The sequence below is a fragment of the Musca autumnalis genome, unplaced genomic scaffold (assembly GCF_047663935.1).
Source record: "Musca autumnalis isolate F117 unplaced genomic scaffold, ASM4766393v1 scaffold_5, whole genome shotgun sequence".
Classification (NCBI taxonomy): Eukaryota; Metazoa; Arthropoda; class Insecta; order Diptera; family Muscidae; genus Musca; species Musca autumnalis.
The window spans coordinates 48,649,644-48,668,758 of NW_027412088.1; the positions used below are offsets into that span (position 1 = coordinate 48,649,644).

At 37.8% G+C, this 19,115-nt stretch overlaps 3 protein-coding genes across 4 annotated transcripts in view; all 3 read right to left on the minus strand.

Moving 5' to 3' along the window:
- Positions 1-19,115, minus strand: part of mim (missing-in-metastasis) — a 396,419-nt gene that overhangs the window by 370,100 nt on the left and 7,204 nt on the right. The window lies entirely within an intron of this gene.
- Cyp6u1 (Cytochrome P450 6u1) lies at positions 364-13,515 on the minus strand. 2 transcript variants are annotated; one of them, XM_073956174.1, is made up of 3 exons: positions 13,308-13,515; positions 4,847-6,554; positions 364-1,654 (listed from the first exon to the last, which is right to left on the minus strand). In XM_073956174.1, the coding sequence occupies exons 2-3, from the start codon at positions 5,937-5,939 to the stop codon at positions 1,239-1,241; spliced, it is 1,509 nt and encodes a 502-aa protein (XP_073812275.1). In that variant the 5' UTR covers positions 5,940-6,554; positions 13,308-13,515; the 3' UTR covers positions 364-1,238. The 2 variants fall into 2 exon arrangements, with proteins under 2 accessions (XP_073812275.1, XP_073812276.1); XM_073956175.1 differs by lacking the exon at positions 13,308-13,515 and adding an exon at positions 6,960-6,988.
- On the minus strand, positions 7,073-13,203 carry Ufsp1 (UFM1 specific peptidase 1). The gene is made up of 2 exons (XM_073955545.1): positions 12,628-13,203; positions 7,073-7,201 (listed from the first exon to the last, which is right to left on the minus strand). The coding sequence occupies exons 1-2, from the start codon at positions 13,201-13,203 to the stop codon at positions 7,073-7,075; spliced, it is 705 nt and encodes a 234-aa protein (XP_073811646.1).

Sequence of the window (19,115 nt, forward strand, 5' to 3'; positions counted from 1 at the left end):
ATCTGGGGTACGGGTTGGTGGACCACAACTATTTAATTGCTCCGTAATATCTTTCCATACCTCTTTAGAAGTGGCCTTAGTTTCGCCAAAAAGTCTGACTCCAAGAGCTACGTTTAGGTGGGATTCCATTTTTTAACTAGCATTTCAAATTGCTGTTTTGTAACTCACACACCAAACAATTAACTTCTTGGGGACAGAATTTGTCGGCGTCAGGTGACTGTTGACATCCGTAATGTAAAAATTGCAACTGGCAACGCGACGTTACACTTATCGCAATACTAAATAGACCCATCAATTCCATTTCTTTACTCTTCCTCTCCACAACAAAAATTTTTTATTTAAAAAACAAAACAATTAAGGAAATTCTTTCACACATCATTTATTTACAATAAAACACATTTCTTTTGTATTCTTTTACAATCATACTTAAGGTTTTCTTAAAAAATACTTCTTCTATTCATTTGTTTGAATAGCTGATGGTTGTGTATAAGTAGTCCCGAATAATATAAGGCGATTGAAAATAAGCAAATAAAATAATATTAAAAAATAAACTCACATAACAAACCATAAAGCGCAACAATTAAAACAATACATTTAATAAATGAATTATTTCAAATGTTTTATCACAAGCTTTAAAGCAGAAAAAAAATACATAACATTAACTTTTTAAAGTATGGCCAATACAACTTTAAGATGTCGGTTGCTTAAAGTTCCCTTACAATACTTTTTTTCATTAGCAATTAATTACACATGCGAATTGCAACAACAAAATTAAATAATTTTCCTTTAGACAAGATGTATGAATGAACGTCGTGCAACCAATTACTGCCATAATACATGGAATACATATTAATTATTACAGTGGAATATGTTTATAACGATTTTTTTGGTTTGTTATTAAACCAAGGCATTTAAAAGAGGAAGGGGTACAACGAGAATGTAATCAAAAACAATTTAAGGCATTTAAGTAGCTTTTAAATTATGTTTACATAAATAAATGTTTACAACATTTGGGTTTTAGACAATTTAAACAATTCAATCATACATACATATATAAAACACTAGCACAGCTATGATGATGATGGGTAGGAAATAATAACAAAACGAATTAAAACAAAATAAATAAAACTGTTGATCCAATTTCTTTTCATGAAATCAAGCAAGCGCAAGCACAACACGCACATATCGCATGCATAAACATATACATATATTTATAACTAGCTATTGCTATTGGCTCATTAAAGCTTTTCCATTGTTAGCCATATGTCTTTTTTTGGTTTCTTCAACAATTTAGAATTGTCATAGGTCAGAGGTATCGAGGTTTCCTCACACGGTGTAAATGCATATTGTTGCAGCAATGTTGTCAAACACACCAACATTTGTTGTTGTACAAAATATTGGGCTATACACGCTCTTGGTCCTATGCCATAGGGCAGGAATGCACATGCCGGTCTCTGCTGGACTTGTGTGGAATGGAAATGTTGTGGATCAAATTTATCCGGATTAGCGTAATACTTGGCATCATGATGTATTGCTGATGTGGGTATAATCAAGTGATTACCCTCTTGCAGCATGAATACTGAATTGGGAAGCTCATAGTCTTTGGTTGTAAGACGCAAAAGAAACGGATAGGGGGAGTGTTTGCGAAGCGTTTCTGAAAAAAGAAGGGTAAGAAGAGTTATTTTTGAATTTGAATATTGTTTAATTTGCACTGTGCAACTGTGCAAAACGAAAAAATGTCTGACACCGCAGCTGATGGAATTCCAAAATAAGTAAAAAATAGGGTTAAGTTCGATCGCCCCGAGTTTTTTTGTACCCTCAACTATAAGTTATATTAAGATCAGATTTAAGCCGTTTCATTGGATGATGTGGCTGAAACTTAAAAATAACAAGTAAAAATGTGCCAATGTGAAGTGAAATTTTCACCTACGGACATATCGAATGTATTTAAGGTCTCTTCAGAATTTGTGGCCCTTTTTGGACATTTGAACTTGCCGACAAAAGTGTGGATTAGGAATTAACTGCACTAAGACACAAATGTTGAACCTATGTGGGGGAGGAACCCTTAGGGAGGACTGATATGGGTCATTTTAGAAGATAAACTAAATTTTGACAAAATATTTGGACATCCAAAGTTTGGACCAAATTGGTTGCCCCATTCAAGTGATATCGTCCTAGCATTTTAGTGACATTTTTAAATATTGGGGAGAAGTGCAGGAAGTTGTGGACCGGTATTGCCCCATGAAACTAAGTTTGGATATAATATGACGAAGACCAAATGTTGGACCAAATCGGTTGTATAGTTGGACAGTTATCGTGCTCTCCGACAGCCACATATGACATAGGGATTTTTTTTACACCTTTCGGGCTGTTTTCCTAAGAAATATAGACTTGCCCCTTAAAAAACTTTTACCATTGTAATGGAGGTAGATTCGAGAGCAGGTCTTAAAGTGAACTTATCCGAAATTTTGTGTGAGAAGTACCACAAGCAGTAGACAAATATAGTCCATATTCGAACCTGATCCTATATATTAGAATGTGCAAAGTATGGATAACATCGGTCACACCCATCAAGAGTTATCGTGCGCACAATTTTTCCGAACATTTTTGAACTTTTGTGGGGGAGGTACCTGAAGAAGTGGGCCGATATGGCTTATCTTCAAATTTAAACTATGTTTGGACAAAATATTACTAAGCCCAAATTTAGACCGAAACGCAGATCCGTTCGAGAGTTATCTTGCGCTCCAACCACCTCACACTGTGTCATAAGGTTATTTTGTTATTTATTTTCTCAGGAAGTGTGGACTTGCCCCTGATGAAACTTGTACCGTCGTATAGGGGGCAGTGAATACAAGTTGCTAAAACAAAAATCGAAGCGATTCGAGAGCAGGTCCTAAACTGAACTTATCCCAAATTTTGTGTGGGAGGTACGTGAAGCAGTGGACCGATTGAGTCCTTATTGGAAACTCATCTAAGTCTGGTAGGCATTTCACGATTTGCAAAGTATGAACCAAATCGGTTACTCCCTTCAAGAGTTATCGTACGCACAAATTTTCCGAACATTTTCGAACTTTTGTGGGGGAGGTACCGGAAGGAGTGGACCGATATAACCCATCTTCGAACTTAAACTAAATTTGGGTAAAATATTACGAAAATCAAACTTTGGTTCGAATCAGTTGATCCGTTCGAGAATTATCGTGCGCACCGGCCAGCCAGACAGACAGACGGACGGACATTGCTCAATCGACTCCAAATTGTCTGAAACACATTTCGTCCAAACATACTTGGGGTCTAAAACCATTATTTCGATGGGGCACATTTTGCCCGTATGAAAGTGTATATACCCTCGTTGAACTTTTGTGAGGGATGCACCCGAAGATGTTTTCCTATATAGACCTTCTTGGAACTTGATGTACGTTTCGAAGAATTTTTACGATTTGCAAAGTTTTGGTCAAATCGGATACTCAATTCTTAAGTTTTCATGTTCATCAGTCATATGACTTGGTGCTGACGGGTTATTTAGAGCTTTCGGGAGATTACCTCAGGAAGTACAGACTTTCCCCCGAAAAATTGTACCAACATAAGAGGGACCTGTGGCAAAAATTTTGAATTTTTGTGGGTACGTTAATCCATATTCGAAGCTCAAGTGTATTTGGAAGAAATATTCAAAGTTTTTTTTACTAATAATGTAAACTTTTGTGAGAAAGGTACCCGAAGAAGTGTACCGATGTGGCCCATTTTCGAACTTGATCTAAGTTTGGTAAAATATTACGAGAACCAGTTTTTAGATCCAATCGGTTGATCCGTTTCGTGCGCTCTGGCCGTACAGGCAGGTCTGAATAGACTTCAAATTGTCTGAAGCGGATTTTGTCCAAACATAATTGGGCTCTAAACCATTAGCCTAAAGTCTGAGGTTATAAAAACAACCTGTAAGACAAATTCTTAGGGAAAGTTTTGTAGACCCAATGAAGACCATCAAATTCCAGATCTTCAAAATAATTTAAATTGACGCAATGCGCTATATGGGAGGGAAGTTGTAATCTTTTAACCAAGCTTAGATCAAGTTCGAAGATGGCCATATCAATCTACCAACTCGAGTACCTCCCCAAGAAAAGTTGAAAATTTGTCGCTAAAATGGTGTACACGACAACTCTGAAAGGGTCCATACTTTGCACATCGTAATATTTCTACCAGACATAGATAAGGTTCGAATATGGACTATATCGGTGGTCCACTCCTTCGAGTACCTCCCACACAACATTTCGGAAAAGTGCAGTTTAAGGACTTCTCTTGAATCTTTGTGTTTTTTTTTTTGCAACATTTGCCTCAGGTCCCATATTACAAAGGTGAAATGTTTTCTTCCCGAGGGCAAGCCTATACTTCTTGGGAAAATTGCACGAAAGCTGTAATAAACCCTACCTTCTTACCTTGATTCAAACTTTGCATATCGTCGTATTTCTACGATTCTTATATAAAGTTCGAAGATGAATTTCGGTTCACTACTTCTCTTTTAAAATGGACAATGTGGCCCATTCCTTCAGGTACCTCCACGGCAACACTTTTGAGCTTAAATCCAAATCCATATTTTCGTCGGCAAGTTCATAAATCCAAAAAAGAATATATAATTCTGAAACCCCCTAAATAAGTATTTTTTTTGGGGAAAAGCATTTTGGTTTTATAGGCGGTATTCGATCTGTCCATAGATGAAAGTTTCATTTTACACAGGTTGAGGGTATACCTCAGCTGACCGATATATTTTTTACTTGTTTGATTTTCTATAACGCTGCGGTGTCACGATATGATTACTTTTCACATAACTTCAAAAATTACACACAGTTTTACTTACCATTTAATATCTGCTTCAAATACACCAGCTCCCTAATCCCCTCCTCATTGAGTTTGTTGTTGTGTTTGCCAAGAACTTCCCGAATTTCTTGTCGAGCCTTAGCTTGTATCTCTGGTTGCAATGCCAATTCGTATAGACAGCATGCCAATGTTGTGGTACTGGACTCAAGACCAGCCAAAATAAAACTAAATGCCTGACCAACAATTTCTTGATTTTCAAATTTCTTAAACATTTGATTACGTTGACTTATTTTACGAGAATCACACCACAGTTGTAGGAAATCATATTGCATCGGTTGGGTACGTTGGTATTCTCGTTCATTTAGCTTATCCGATATGAGTTTTTGGAAATATTGTGTAGCCTCTGGCGAATACATATAGTATTGCAATAGGCGGGCTATATTGGGAAAACAAAATGCCAAATATGCCTTGACTATGTTAAAGTTGGACTTGGTGTAGGATTTACACATATCATGGAATTGGGTATTACGATAACGCAACGAATCTCCTTCCAAACCAAATGCCAACGATGAAATGCAATCGATATTGAATCCCTCCACCAGTTCGCTTATGTTTTGTTTCATTTGGGAATTTGGTAGTTTGTCTTTGAGAGCTGTGGCAAATGTTTGTTGTACCTTCAGTAGGGCTGGTAACATGTTTTGAATTTTCTCCTGCCATTGTAGCGATTTCAGTTTAAGATGCATATGCTGCCAGTCGGGACCATCCATTTGTAATTGATTTTGCGATAGAGCATCATCTTGTATATTATAGTAAAGTCCACGATCCATAAAATATTTAGAATCTTTGAGTAATATATAATGTATAGATTCGAGATCTAATATCAACAGCATTGGTTTCAATAGGGCATAGAAACCCACAAATGGTGCCTGACCTTTGTATTTGTCATAGAGCGTCTGTAGTACTTCGTACACATGACGTTTGCGTCCAACTCCCTTCAAGTGGCCCCAGGGTTTTTTAGGTTTTTCATGTAGTATGCCACGACGTTTCCAATAGCCCAAGGCTATATTTATTACGAAATAACACAGAGATGCGGTACCCAAAAGGGTCCAAAATAATCGTGGAAAGAAATCCATGCTTTTCGGAGGCGTTTTCTTATATTTAAAAGCAAATCTAGAGTTGATAATTATTTGTCTAAGTTATTGCACTTTTGTTGTGAGGTTTTTTGTTTTATTTTAAGTTTTTTTTTTTTTTGTTTGTTGTCTCTTCAACCGGGCATGGACATGTCTTGTGTTTAATTGGACTTTAGGTGAAATAATTTGTCCACTACATTCTACAGTTTCTCCACGCCAAAGAATATTGATTATAATTACACTTTCATAGGCGGCTTATCGGAAGTCTATTTATTACTTTATAACGCTGACTGTTGTTCAGCATGCTTTCAAACTTGTTATTGTTAGTAGAATTTTATTAAAATAAATGTTTATCAATTTCGTGTTCGTCTATTTTCTTGCCGTAACTGCTGCTGCCACAGCTGTTATTGTAGTTTGCGTTAGCGTTAATATCGTTCGTTTTTTTGTTTGTTGCTGCTGTTGTAGATTGTGGTATTAGTTGTTGGTTTTGTTGATTTTGTACATTACACTTTGGTTTTAATATCGTTTTTTTTTTGTTTTGTTTCTGTTTTTATTGGCCTCTGACAGTAACAGTCATCACATATAAAAGAATCTTGTCTCAGAGATCTCAATGGAAATCTAAAAATATATACATAATTTAAAACATTATTTCCAAGGTAAATTTATAGAAGGTATGTGCATGAATTACAACAACTAACAAATTTACAAAAACAACATTGTTGGTATCGAAAATTAATTGTCAAAGAAAATATTGAATAATAGGGTCGTTCCAAAAATTTCCTCAGGAAAAACATAAATACATTTTGAAAATCCTCCAAAATATAACAAATTTGAATCACAATAAAGCATTCAGAACTGTGATAGGTCATTTTTACTACAAGTTTAGGAAGAAAAACAGTATTTTATGGAGGCAAATTACGAAGTTTCAAATTTCATAGGTAGACCCTATTACATTTTGAAAACTAAATTTACAAAAAAAGTAGGAATACAGCTGATTGTCACTTCTACCTTCTATAAATGTACCTTGATTATTTCTTTGTGTTCAGCCAAACCTTAGGCAATTAGGCGAAGAATTTGTTAACAGTTCCCCAAAGTTTAAAATTAAGTAAATTTTGTTATCTGTTGTAATTGTACTTTTATTTCAAATATGGCAGACAAAGATTGTAAAAGGAACTATCGACAAATTCTTTAGTGTTTTGCCAACGTATATAGCCCTTTTTTATCAGCTCATCTATTGAGGATGGTATGCCGGAATAATGGGGATCCTGAAAATAAAAGAAATAGATTTGTTCTATGAATCGCAGATTCATATGAGGTATTGCATTGCAAATAATATCTATAGAGGCATTTGTTTACGCATTATTTGATTATTAATTGACATTAAGTGCTCAATAACTTAGCAATTTAAAATTTCTGCGCAAGTTCCTTAAGAAATTGTATAGTAAGAATCAGTAGTGGAATTCTGTAACTCATTTTTTGAGTTACCGACAAAAATCGGTAAAATTAAATTGATTATAATTTCGGTAATTAACGAAAGTTTTCGGTAAGTTAACAACCAAAATAAAGTAGTCTCTAACTTCTACCGATAGCAACAGTGTTTTCAACTTTTTTTTGATAATTTTCATTCATAATTTTGCGTTTTAAGGCTTTTTGGTCCTAAAGCTTGTATTACTAACACTTTCAACTTGTTCTGGTTACATGGCTGATTTATTTCCCCACAGATAATGTCTGCGAACATTTAGGAGCTACCTCTGGCGCATGTAGGTACCTCATTACTTTCATTAATTATATTATCAGCGCCAGAAATCTCAGCATTACTTATTTTCTATGAAAAATCTGGCCTTTGGGGTTCTGTATATACTCATCAAGGGCTGTCACCCCCAAAAGGGATTTCCACCCCAAAATGTTGGTTCACAGTGTTATTGAACACACTTCATTTTTAATAGCTTCGATGCCGGAAGCCTCGGCACCAAAAAATCATTTCAACAGCACTTTCATTTTATTTCAACAGGGCTTTCATCAGTAACAGTTTCAATGCCGGTATCCTCAGCATTGATACTTGCCAACCCAACATTATTCTGGTCTGTGCTCATCAATTTTGGAAAAATGAACTGGCACAACGTCGTTAAACAGAATGATAATCAGGTGTTTTTAATTATCACGGATTATTGCGTCATGGGTTCTCCTAAGTCTTAAAAAAAGTCCATGCTTACGAGGGTTGCACGATAACATAAAAAATATTTATATTGTTTTCTTAAGTATTCTCCAGCATGATTTATACACTTTTCCATTCGCTCAAACCAATCGTCCTAGACTCATCCTAAGAGCCTTAAAAAAATCCTCGCTTATGTTGTTGTTGTTGTAACAGTGTTTTTGTTATGTTTATTTGTTCGTTCCTCTGTTCAATCTGGCTCTGGGTCTATCTCCAGTTCCAGAAAAGTGGCTGCTTCGATGGGATGTAGCCACAGATCCACTGGAGTTAGATGGGTAGGTTTGGCGGGGCAGTTAATAAGGTGTTGTGTGTCGTGCGGGCCCATGCCGCATACTGGGCATATGTCTTGCACGGCGCGATCGATTTCCGCCCAATACGAATTTAGGCGACTGCAATATACCGAGCGTAGTTGAGCCAAAACTACTCTGGTTTGTCGTGGCAGCTGACGCTCCTCAGCTGCGATAGATGGAGGATGTACTCTGAGTACTTTATTCACACTATAATTGCTTAAGGCCTTGTCAACTGCCGTGTGAATGCTATTCAATCCTGCTTGATATGCTTGTTGATCTAGGGGTTCTCTCCTGTATCGTTGGACCTCTCCCTCTAGAGCATGGATATCCTTCCTGATCTCCCTGAAAGGGCCGGGCCTACCCACAAGATGGTGATTGGGATGGCTCACACGATAACATCCAAGCAGGTACTGCAACGAAAGCATCTCATTGTGTTGCTTTACAGGAAGAATTTTTGCCTCCTCATGTAGATGGTCCACTGAAGATTTGAGGAGGCACCCTGTCGCTGTTCTCAGGGCGGCATTCTGGCAAGTTTGAATCTTTTTCCAGTTCGAATCACACAATCTCGGGGACCAGACTGGAGCCGCATAGTTTACCACAGACCGTCCTATCGCGTTATACGTGGCCAACAAGGTTTCTTTATCTGCACCCCAAGTGCTGCCGGCCAGGGACTTGAGGACCTTGTTCCTACTTTTCAACTTGTCGCAGATAGCTGTGGCGTGTGCGCACGACGTGAATGTAGTGTCGAATGTGACCCCTAAAATTTTAGGGCAGTTTGTGGTCGGAATTCTGCTACCGTCGACCACGACATTCAACTCACGTCCAAACTGCGCTGTCCATGTGGTGAACAGAGTGGCTGTAGATTTTGTGGGGGAAATCTGCATATTCCTCGAATGGAAAAAGGTGGTAAGATCAGTTAAATAGTTGTTCAGTCTCTCACAGATGTCATCAGGATAGGTACCCGACGCCAAGATCGTGCAATCATCCGCATACGTCACGATCTCAATGCCGTCTGGAGGGGGTGGAATACAGGAGAGGTAGAGGTTAAACAGTTCCGGAGATATCACCCCACCTTGGGGAACTCCCTGTTTCACTCTACGGGGTTTGGACTTCTTATTCCTGAATTCCACGTACGACTGGCGTCCACACATATAGTTGACTATCCAACGTTTCAAGCTTGGCCGGAGGGTTGTCTGCTCAATGTCCTCAAACAGCGTGGAGTGCCTGACTGTATCAAAGGCTTTTGATAAGTCAAGAGCCACCATCACTGTTCTATCGCACGGCCGTCTCTGGTTGAGTCCTTTACAGAAGATATATGTGGTAATGGCGTGCAGCGCTGTTGTCGTGCTGTGCTGCTTACGGAATCCATGTTGATGATCGGCAACTTGATAGCTATTTCTGATACTGGGGAGGATTAAGGCCTCAAGTGTCTTTGCTACGGGCGACAAAAGCGAAATCGGTCTGTACGATTCACTGTTGCTGGCATCCTTGCCTGGCTTCCGTAGTGGGACCACCCTGCCCATTTTCCAGACTTCGGGAACAACGAGGGTGGCTAGCGACAAGTTGAAGACTTTGGTGAGATACTCGACTCCCGGCTCATCCAGCTGCTTCAACATTACCATGGATATTCCATCAGGGCCCAACGCTTTGGATGATTTAGCGTTCCTGATGGCATTGGCAACATCTTCCATTGTAAATTGTGGTGGTTCATCCTCGGAAGGAAGAGATCTGATGCGACGTAATACTCTTCTCTTCGCCCTGTCACTCTCGGGATGCTCGACAAACTGTCGATTGAAATTACTTGCGCACCTCTTCGGGTCAGTCAACGTAACGTCGCCAAACGTGACTGAGGTCCTATCTTCCCTTCTTCCAGCGTTCGAGAGTGACTTAACCGTTGCCCACAATTCACCTATACCGGCTCCAATGTTGCAGCTCTTCAGATGATTTAACCATTTGTTCCGCTTATGCTCGCCGACCAGCCTGTTAACTTCCAGTGTCTGCTCCCTGACTCTGGGGTCATTGGCTCATCACGCTCATTTGCTAATCCCGTCGCCTCTGCTGGGAAATTTGGTCTTACTTCGCGTATTCGACCAGCAGAGATATGGCGAGCGGCTGCAGCAGTGATGATGTCCCGGAACGTCCTTTCCGCTACCCGAACATCAGAAGGATTGGGTAATTCTCTGAAGCGGTGATTGGTGAACTCTCTAAAACTCGGCCAATCAGCTTTTTTATGATTGATGAACGTGCGGCGTTCAGAGGTGATGAAGCCGGGTGGTCTGCTAATGGAGACAATTATGGGGAGATGGTCTGATCCAAGGGAAATGACGAGTTGCAAGGTGACATCATTTGTCAGACCAGGTGACACGATGGTTATGTCTGGCGAACTGTGACACGACCGAGCAAAACGAAGAGCTATCAATCTGCTCAGCCAGCGCTATACCTCTCTGGTCGTTTCCGAGGGCCGAATGCCACATCTCATGATGCGCATTAAAATCCCCCAGGACCAGACGATTATGACCTTGCAAGAGCGGGCTAATGTCAGGCCTATAATCAGGGATACAGCTATTTCTCGGCGGGATGTATGCATTCAGCAACTCTATCTCGGCAGCTCCACACCTGACTGCTACCCCCATACATTCCATGTATGGGTCATTAGAGACAGGCACATTGTCGGCTTTGTCTCCTCATAAGTCTTTAAAAAATCCACGCACATTGTCGGCTTTGTCTCCTCATAAGTCTTTAAAAAATCCACGCACATTGTCTCCTCATAAGTCTTTAAAAAATCCACGCACATTGTCGGCTTTGTCTCCTCATAAGTCTTTAAAAAATCCACGCACATTGTCGGCTTTGTCTCCTCATAAGTCTTTAAAAAATCCACGATTATTGTCGCCTTTGGTTCGTCCTAAAAGTGTTAAAAAATTCAGGCTTTGGCTCCTCTGAAAAGTCTTTAAAAAATCCACGCTTATTGTCGTCAGCGATTCTTCCTAAAAGTCTTCAAAAAAATCCACGCTTGTTGTTGCGTTTGTTTCCTCCTAAATGTCTTTAAAAATTCACACTTTTTGTCGTATTTGGTTTCTCATAAAAGTGTACGATTATTGTCGTCCTTGTCTTCTCCTCGATATAGGTATATTTACAGTGGCAGCTAATGGCCTTGAAATTCCCGATAACGAAAACTTTCCATTTAGTTACAAGCTTTTTAGAAATAATTAAACAGTTCATAACGAAAGGTGAGTGAACAGGTTTGGATTTGAAAAAAAGTATCGCCAAATTTGAATGAATTGATTTTTTTTATACCAATATAGGTACTCATTGTGAATACTAATGGAAGACTAAAAACAAGTTCAGTATTTAATAATAAAATACTCAAAACACATCTTGGGATGAAGTAAGAAGAAATGTAAATTACATATTTACATTTCTCTTACTTCATAGTTTTGGAGATTTTAAAGAATGCTCAAAATATGCCTCTATTTATATTCAGTACCTATGTTACTCTATCAGAATTCTTCTCATCCATGACGTTATAAACGCTTTACATTTAATCGGCTATGTTAAATACATATTTGGGTAATAGACATAAAACTGGATATTAAGTCATTCATTCAACCCAACAAGTAATTTGCATATTTTTCTGGCAAAGAACCTAATCAACGAACGTCACAGAATTGAAATTATATAAATTAACTTTTAATAAGTTGAATACAAAATCCACTTTATAATTGATCGGGTTCTGGTCAAATAAACTTTGTTAACTGGCATGCTTCATATTGGTAGTTAAATTCTCTAAAATGAAAGGATAAGGCATATCTTTCCTTTACCGACAGTATGCAGAAAATGATGAAAAATTTACCACAGATAGTGTTTTTCGTCCTGATTCCAACGACGCATAACAATTTCTGGGGAAATGTATACTTCACGCCTCCGAAGTTCCGAAAATTGCCTTGTTTAATGGACGGCTACTTAGAGAAAAATTAATTAAAAGAAAATTGTGTTCCCGTTCCCGAGATTTGCATCTGTCTATAGTAGAAAGTCTCAAAAACCCGAAGGCCGAAGGCAGTCTATTAAAAGAAACTTACGATTTAAAAAAAAAATCGAACTGTTGGTAAAGGAAATTTGTTCCAAAATCTGTTACTGTAATTATAATAGAACATAACTATAATTTTATTCATTTGCCAGTTTATTTACTTACCACAATAAGCAAAAACGATTCCTTGCCATTACTGTGAACACCCGCTATTCCCTTTGAAGCTGCATCCATATCACCACCCATCATTACAAATCCACCAAAATCTCTAAAGTATTTTATAAGTTCTGGAATGTGTTGATTTAAGTCTTCACTACGTGTTATGTGTAAAATTTTACATGGAACATCATAAAGTGTGTCAACTGTGTAGAATACTTCTAGGGCACCAATCCAATCACGAGAACCCACAAAACGTTTAGGTTTATCTTCGATACGAACTAAGGTTTGTTGTATTTCGGTTAGCGAGGGAACATTCAACAGTGTTTGCCATTGACGTTTGTATAAAATCCAAGATATCATTGATTGTAAAGTACGATAAGCACAACCCCAACCATGATCTCTATAACCATCACATCCATAATGGAAATAGAGAAAATCACCACGCGTAAAATGGGTTTCAAAACCATCTGTGGAAGAGTTTGGAGCTGGTGCTCCATTGACAATATTGTGCATTAACGCATATTCATATGTTTTGTGCGTTATTGCCTTGACTTCGTCCTTGACGACGTCACATTGAGCCATTATTACAAGGTAAGGTTGTTATTGTTTTCAATTTACAAAACAAAATGTAAGTAACACAATAATTTGGATTTGTTTTATGTTTAATGAACTTTGGCTCGTAATACCTTAACTCAAATTTATCACTCACAAACACACACGTACGATACGATGTTATTAAACCGTTTAATGGAATGAAATCAGTACAATTACTCTTTGTAATTACATCAATTGCAAAATTTAGACATTAACTTTTTTCTTTTTGTAAATATTGTTTATTTTTCGTAGCGAACGATACGATGTTGCCTTTTTGCCGTCAATTGAATAATAAACACAACACAATAAAAACACTGGCCCTACACACCCAGTCGAAGAAAACCAATTAAAGGCCAAGGTAGAATTAACGTTTGTGCATGGCACAATTACCAGGGTAGAAGCATCAGCCAACAACTACAACACAAACCACTTCAGTACTGTGAAATGTCAAAAATTTTTTCCAAAAATAAAGCGATTCACACAATTTTTCAACATAATTTCATTAGGCAGATATTAATAAACGCATTATTACAAAAATCAATAAAAAAAATCACTCTTTTCATTTAAAATTTTGATTTTTAATTTTGTGTTTTCAATTACAACGTTTTTGACAGCCATCTTAACACCATGGCACCATTCCACCATGGTTGTGGCATACACAGTCATGCAATATCAATCATCTGGTTGCGCGACGTATGACGTACAGTTTGTAATACCATGTTTACACGTTAACTTGCGTTTACACCAGACGTTTTATGGCAAAAATCGAAAAGTCTCGTCATTTTTATAATTTTCCAGAACTGCAAGAATCTACTATTTTTTTATCTTTTTTTCGATAACATAAAGGAAAAATTTATATCGAAAAATACATTTGTTAACCTAAAGCATAGTACACACGGTCTAACAAAACTGACAGTCAACGTACTTTTATAGCTCGTTTAGACTATACCCTTATACGATGATTAAGGGCATTATCTCGATTTAAGTGCTTAATCCACCCTGATTTACCATACTAAATTAAATCAACTCAAAACTTGGATTTGTTTTAAATCAAATGTTAAATCGAAATATTTTGATATACAACACTGATTTTTGCTCCTAAAAATGCAACTATTGCAGTCTGTACCAAAATGGGCAACAAAGTCCCAATTTACATTAGGCGAGTTTACTTGCGGCAATTGTCAGTTTGTTGGTGAGAGAGGGTGTTGAGAGGCAAAGGGTTACGATATGCCTCACCTCTCTCTCCTACAAAATGACAATTGCCGCAAGTAAACTCGCCTAATGTAAATTGGGACTATGTTCATGTGTCGTTTATTTACTAGGGTTATGAATTTTTGACCTTTTTTCTCAAAAATGATTTCCTGTAGCGAGAGCGAATAAACTTTTGCCTATTAAAAATTTGCTCCAAAATTTGTTCCTGTTGCACGAATAACTGACATTTTGCCTATTAATGACTAAAATAATTTTTATTCCATTTAAATATTGAAAAAGGTCCCGCACAAATCACTTTCAATTTATGTGATACATGGAATATAAATTATATAAAATGATATATATGTAATAATATGACGATAAAATTGGTGAGAAGCAAAATCTGATGTCATTCTGGATATGTCGTGTGGCTTTAACGATTGTTTTGAGTTATTTATGTGCTTAAAGTGACTCCAAAATTTTTCCAAAAAGCTTATCTTATATTATAAAAACTTTTTGTGCGTGAGCTTTTTTCTATCGAATCACCTTGTAATTAAGATTTTATCTAATCTTATGCAAAAGCTCATCAAAATATGACACAGGGATGTAAGGTTGTAAAAAAGTCATAACCCTATTATTTACATTTTTCAAATAACTGTAAACACAAACACACAAAAACAAACAGAAGCGGAAAAATAGAAAAAATATTAAATAAAAATAAAATGGATGTAGCTTTAATTTAATATAAATTGTAAACAACATATTTAATAGCAATTTGTCAGATTATTTTTTGCAGTATTCCACTCCATTTTTAATTTTCAAGCAATTCTTTTTGCAAATTCGCGTATGTATATGTAAACAAAGATCTGCTGACTGGCATCTTAAATCATTTTAGACTAGGATTTGAAAGTTGGATTTAGAAATCGAGTCGATTTAAAATGACTAGTCTAAACGGGCTATTACGGCAAATTTCTGACAAATAAAAACTTTTTGTTAGCTAAAAATGATTGAAATACAACATTTAAGGTATAATTTAGTGATTAGGAAAGTAATTATTCAGCTAGACTTTGATATTAATGAAATAGACCTCGATGACTGTCAGTTTTGTTGGACCGTGTGTACTATGCTTAAAGCACGCCGCACACACGATCAGTTTTGACTGTCAGTTTTGCTCAAATAATCGGTTGCTTGCCAGTTTGGCCGCTCACTTTTGTCAGTCATCAGTAGACAGCGGAATCCTATGCAAATGCATACACATAGCCCAGAAAGTCTGCGTTCACCTTACTACTTTTCAAAAACGATGCTAAAACTTTAATAAATAGGTAAATGAGATCAGTTTTTCTTTCATAAATATGTTATTGGCACGCTTTAGTACCAGAATAAAAAGAAAAATGCCAGAAACGTAAAAATTCTGGTTTGTTTATAGCTAATTATCACTCTATGTATGGTCTAATATGTTCTACGTACAGTTTCGCCAATATTTCGATAGCTTTTTCCATAATTTACCTAGAATTTTCCGTTTTATCGCTGCCAATTTCTTTGCCCTTGTTTTCCATTCTTGAAATAAATTACTTCTTGAAGTTAAGTATGCAAGCGACCTCACAGAATGACCAGTTTTGACAATATTGATTAAAAATGGGAGAAAACTTCAAAAAAATTAAAAAAAACAAGTAAAAAAGTATCAGTCGGCTTTGCCGACAGAGATATACCCTCAGCCTGTGTATATTGAAACAATTTTTTTCCAAAAAACGCATGTATTTAGGGAGTTTTAAAAATTTTGGGCGTTTGAACTGACAAAAATGTTGATTAGGATTTAATATCAAAAGTTTTGCGGAGGAGATACTAAAAAGAATGGATCTCCAGCCACTACATATGGTACCATAGGGGTTTTTTAGAACTTCAGGGATGTTTGCTCAAGAAGTATGAACTTGCCCCTGAAACAACTTTTACCATCGCAATTGAGGCAGCAATGCAAGTTGCTTCAACAAAAATCAAAGTGATTCGAAAGCAGGTCTTAAAGTGAACATGTATCCAAAATTTTGAGTGGGAGGTACCGGATGGAGTGGACAAATATAGTCCATATTTGAACCTGATCTATATCTGGTAGATATATTAGGATGTGTAAAGTATGGACCAATTCGGCCACTCTCTTCAAGAGTTATCGTACGCACAATTTTTCCGAACATTTTTGAACTTTTGTGGGGGAGGTACCTGAAGGAGTAGACCGATATGGCTTATCTTCGAACTTAAACTATGTTTGGACAAAATATTACTAAGGCCAAACTTTGGACCGAATCGGCAGACCTGTTCGAGAGTTATTTTGCCCTCCAACCTCCTCACACGGTGTCATAGGGGTTTTTTGCAACTTTCAGGCTATTTTCTCAGGAAGTATGGACTTGCCCCTGATGAAACTTATACCGTCGTATGGAGGGCAGTGAATACAAGTTGCTAAAGAAAAAATCAAAGCGATTCGAGAGATGTTCCTAAACTGAACTTTTCCAAAATTTTGTGTGGGAGGTACTCGACGGAGTGGACCGATTGAGTCCATATTAAAACCTGATCTAAGTCTGGTACACACTCCACGATGGGCAAAGTATGGACCAAATCGGTTACACCCTTCAAGAGTTATCGTGCGTACAAATTTTCCGAACATTTTCGAACTTTTGTGGGGGAGGTACCGGAAGGAGTGGACCGATATAGCTCATCTTCGAACTTAAACTAAGTTTGGACAAAATATTACGAAAGACAAAATTTGAACCGAATCGGTTCATCCCTTCGAGAGTTATCGTGCGCTCCAGCCAGCCAGACAGACAGACGGACGGACATTGCTCAATCGACTCCAAATTGTCTGAAACACATTTCGTCCAAACATACTTGGGGTCTAAAACCATTATTTCGATGAGGCACATTTTGCCCGTATGAAAGTGTATATACCCTTCATAGCCTAAAGGCTGAGGGTATAAAAAATAACGGTATTATTGCAACATACAAGTGAACGCAGACTTTTTGGGGCTCTAATTTAGCAGTTGTAACACTTTTCTACCGTTTTCTTCGCAATAATAATATTGTTACGGAATTAGGTTTAACTAATCTCCTTGTAGACGTTGTTTTATTCCCCGATACGATTTGTACCAAATAAAACAGGGTTCGTTTTAGATTACGTTTCTACAATGCTTTATTTACTTTATTACACTTTAATTACAAAGCACACAGCAAGTCTCTAGTTAGCACGCAGCTCTTATTTAACCGATCTGTTCAGTTCAACGCTTAAAACACAACTACTCCGTCATTGCCAGTTCCCCTGTATTTATATCCCAAAGTCTCCCTGTTCTAGAGTCCTCCAGAACACATATGGCAACATCTCGAATCTGTGCAGCGAACACACAGACGCACATTCGCACTAAGCGAACAACCATACTCACATACATACATGGGGGAATACAATTGGACGACAAGCACAGTAATGACGTAACAACAACAAACAAGTGCAAAGAAGTAACAAACTAAACAATAATTACATGATTATGGCAAAATAAAATAAAAGCACATTAATGAAAGGTAAAGTAACATCTAGAATAATGAAGAGAGTTCTACATGATAGTTGTTGTTGCTTAAATAAAGTAACTGCGTAATAAAAACTTTACGTTACAATTCAAATTTTTAAATTAACGGAAATTAAACTAAGCTAACTTAAACCTATCAGTTACATTCGTAACATTGCCTCCCGCTTAAGCCTGTTCGTCCCGAATAGGCACAGTTCCCTCTCGGTGGTATGGGCATTGGTAACACTGCCTCCCGCTTAAGCCTGTTCCTCTTGACTAGACGCAGTTCTCGTTCCGTAGTGGTGGCAACCGATTTAGATGTACCCTCTACTGCGTCAGCTTTGGACTTCTGCTCTTCTGGACGTTGCTTTCTCTCCAGGAATCTTGACGTTATACCTTCTTTCTTTGTGGTCACCTTCCTAGGTGCCACCTGGTCTTCATCGGACTTGTCCCTCCTTGTTGTACGGCCGCTTTTCGATGGACGTTTCCTCGACGTACATCTTCGCTTTTTCCTCCTCGTTGCGAGATTTTTCCGCTTTCGTACTGGCCATTTTTCGGCGGCTTCCACCTTCAGCGTACGGACATCTACAGCGATTTCGTCAGATTCTGCGCTAGGGCGACACATGCTTTTCTTCTCTTTGTAGCCCACATTAATAGGTATTTCCACATTGGACCAAGTCATCACACGGTGCTTTATGTCCAGGTTTATATCGAAGGCAATCATGAAGTCTACACCAAGTATAACTTCGTCCTCAATATCGGCCACTATAAAATCGAAATTTACAGATTTTCTACCCATGCTCAGCCTTTGGTAGGCCTTTCCATGCACCGTTGTAGTCTCGCCTGTGGCCGTCCGCAATTTGACTCCATTTAACGGCAATACCTTCCCTTTTACCAAATCCGGCCTAATAATGGACTTTGTTGCACCGGTGTCCAATGTCAAGGTACGCAATACACCATTGACGAAGCCTTTCACCGTTAAGTTGTGGTTCTTCTATAGAAATAGTGAGACCATCGTTTTCATCCTCTGCCAGCGGCGCCTCGTGATCGACGGAATTCATTTTTGTTGATTCACCTGATGTCTCTCTTTCCAGATTCTTGGCCACCAGTTGGTGGTCGCTTTTTGAAGGCGGTAAGGTGGATCTGGGCCTTGCTTGTCTCAATCTG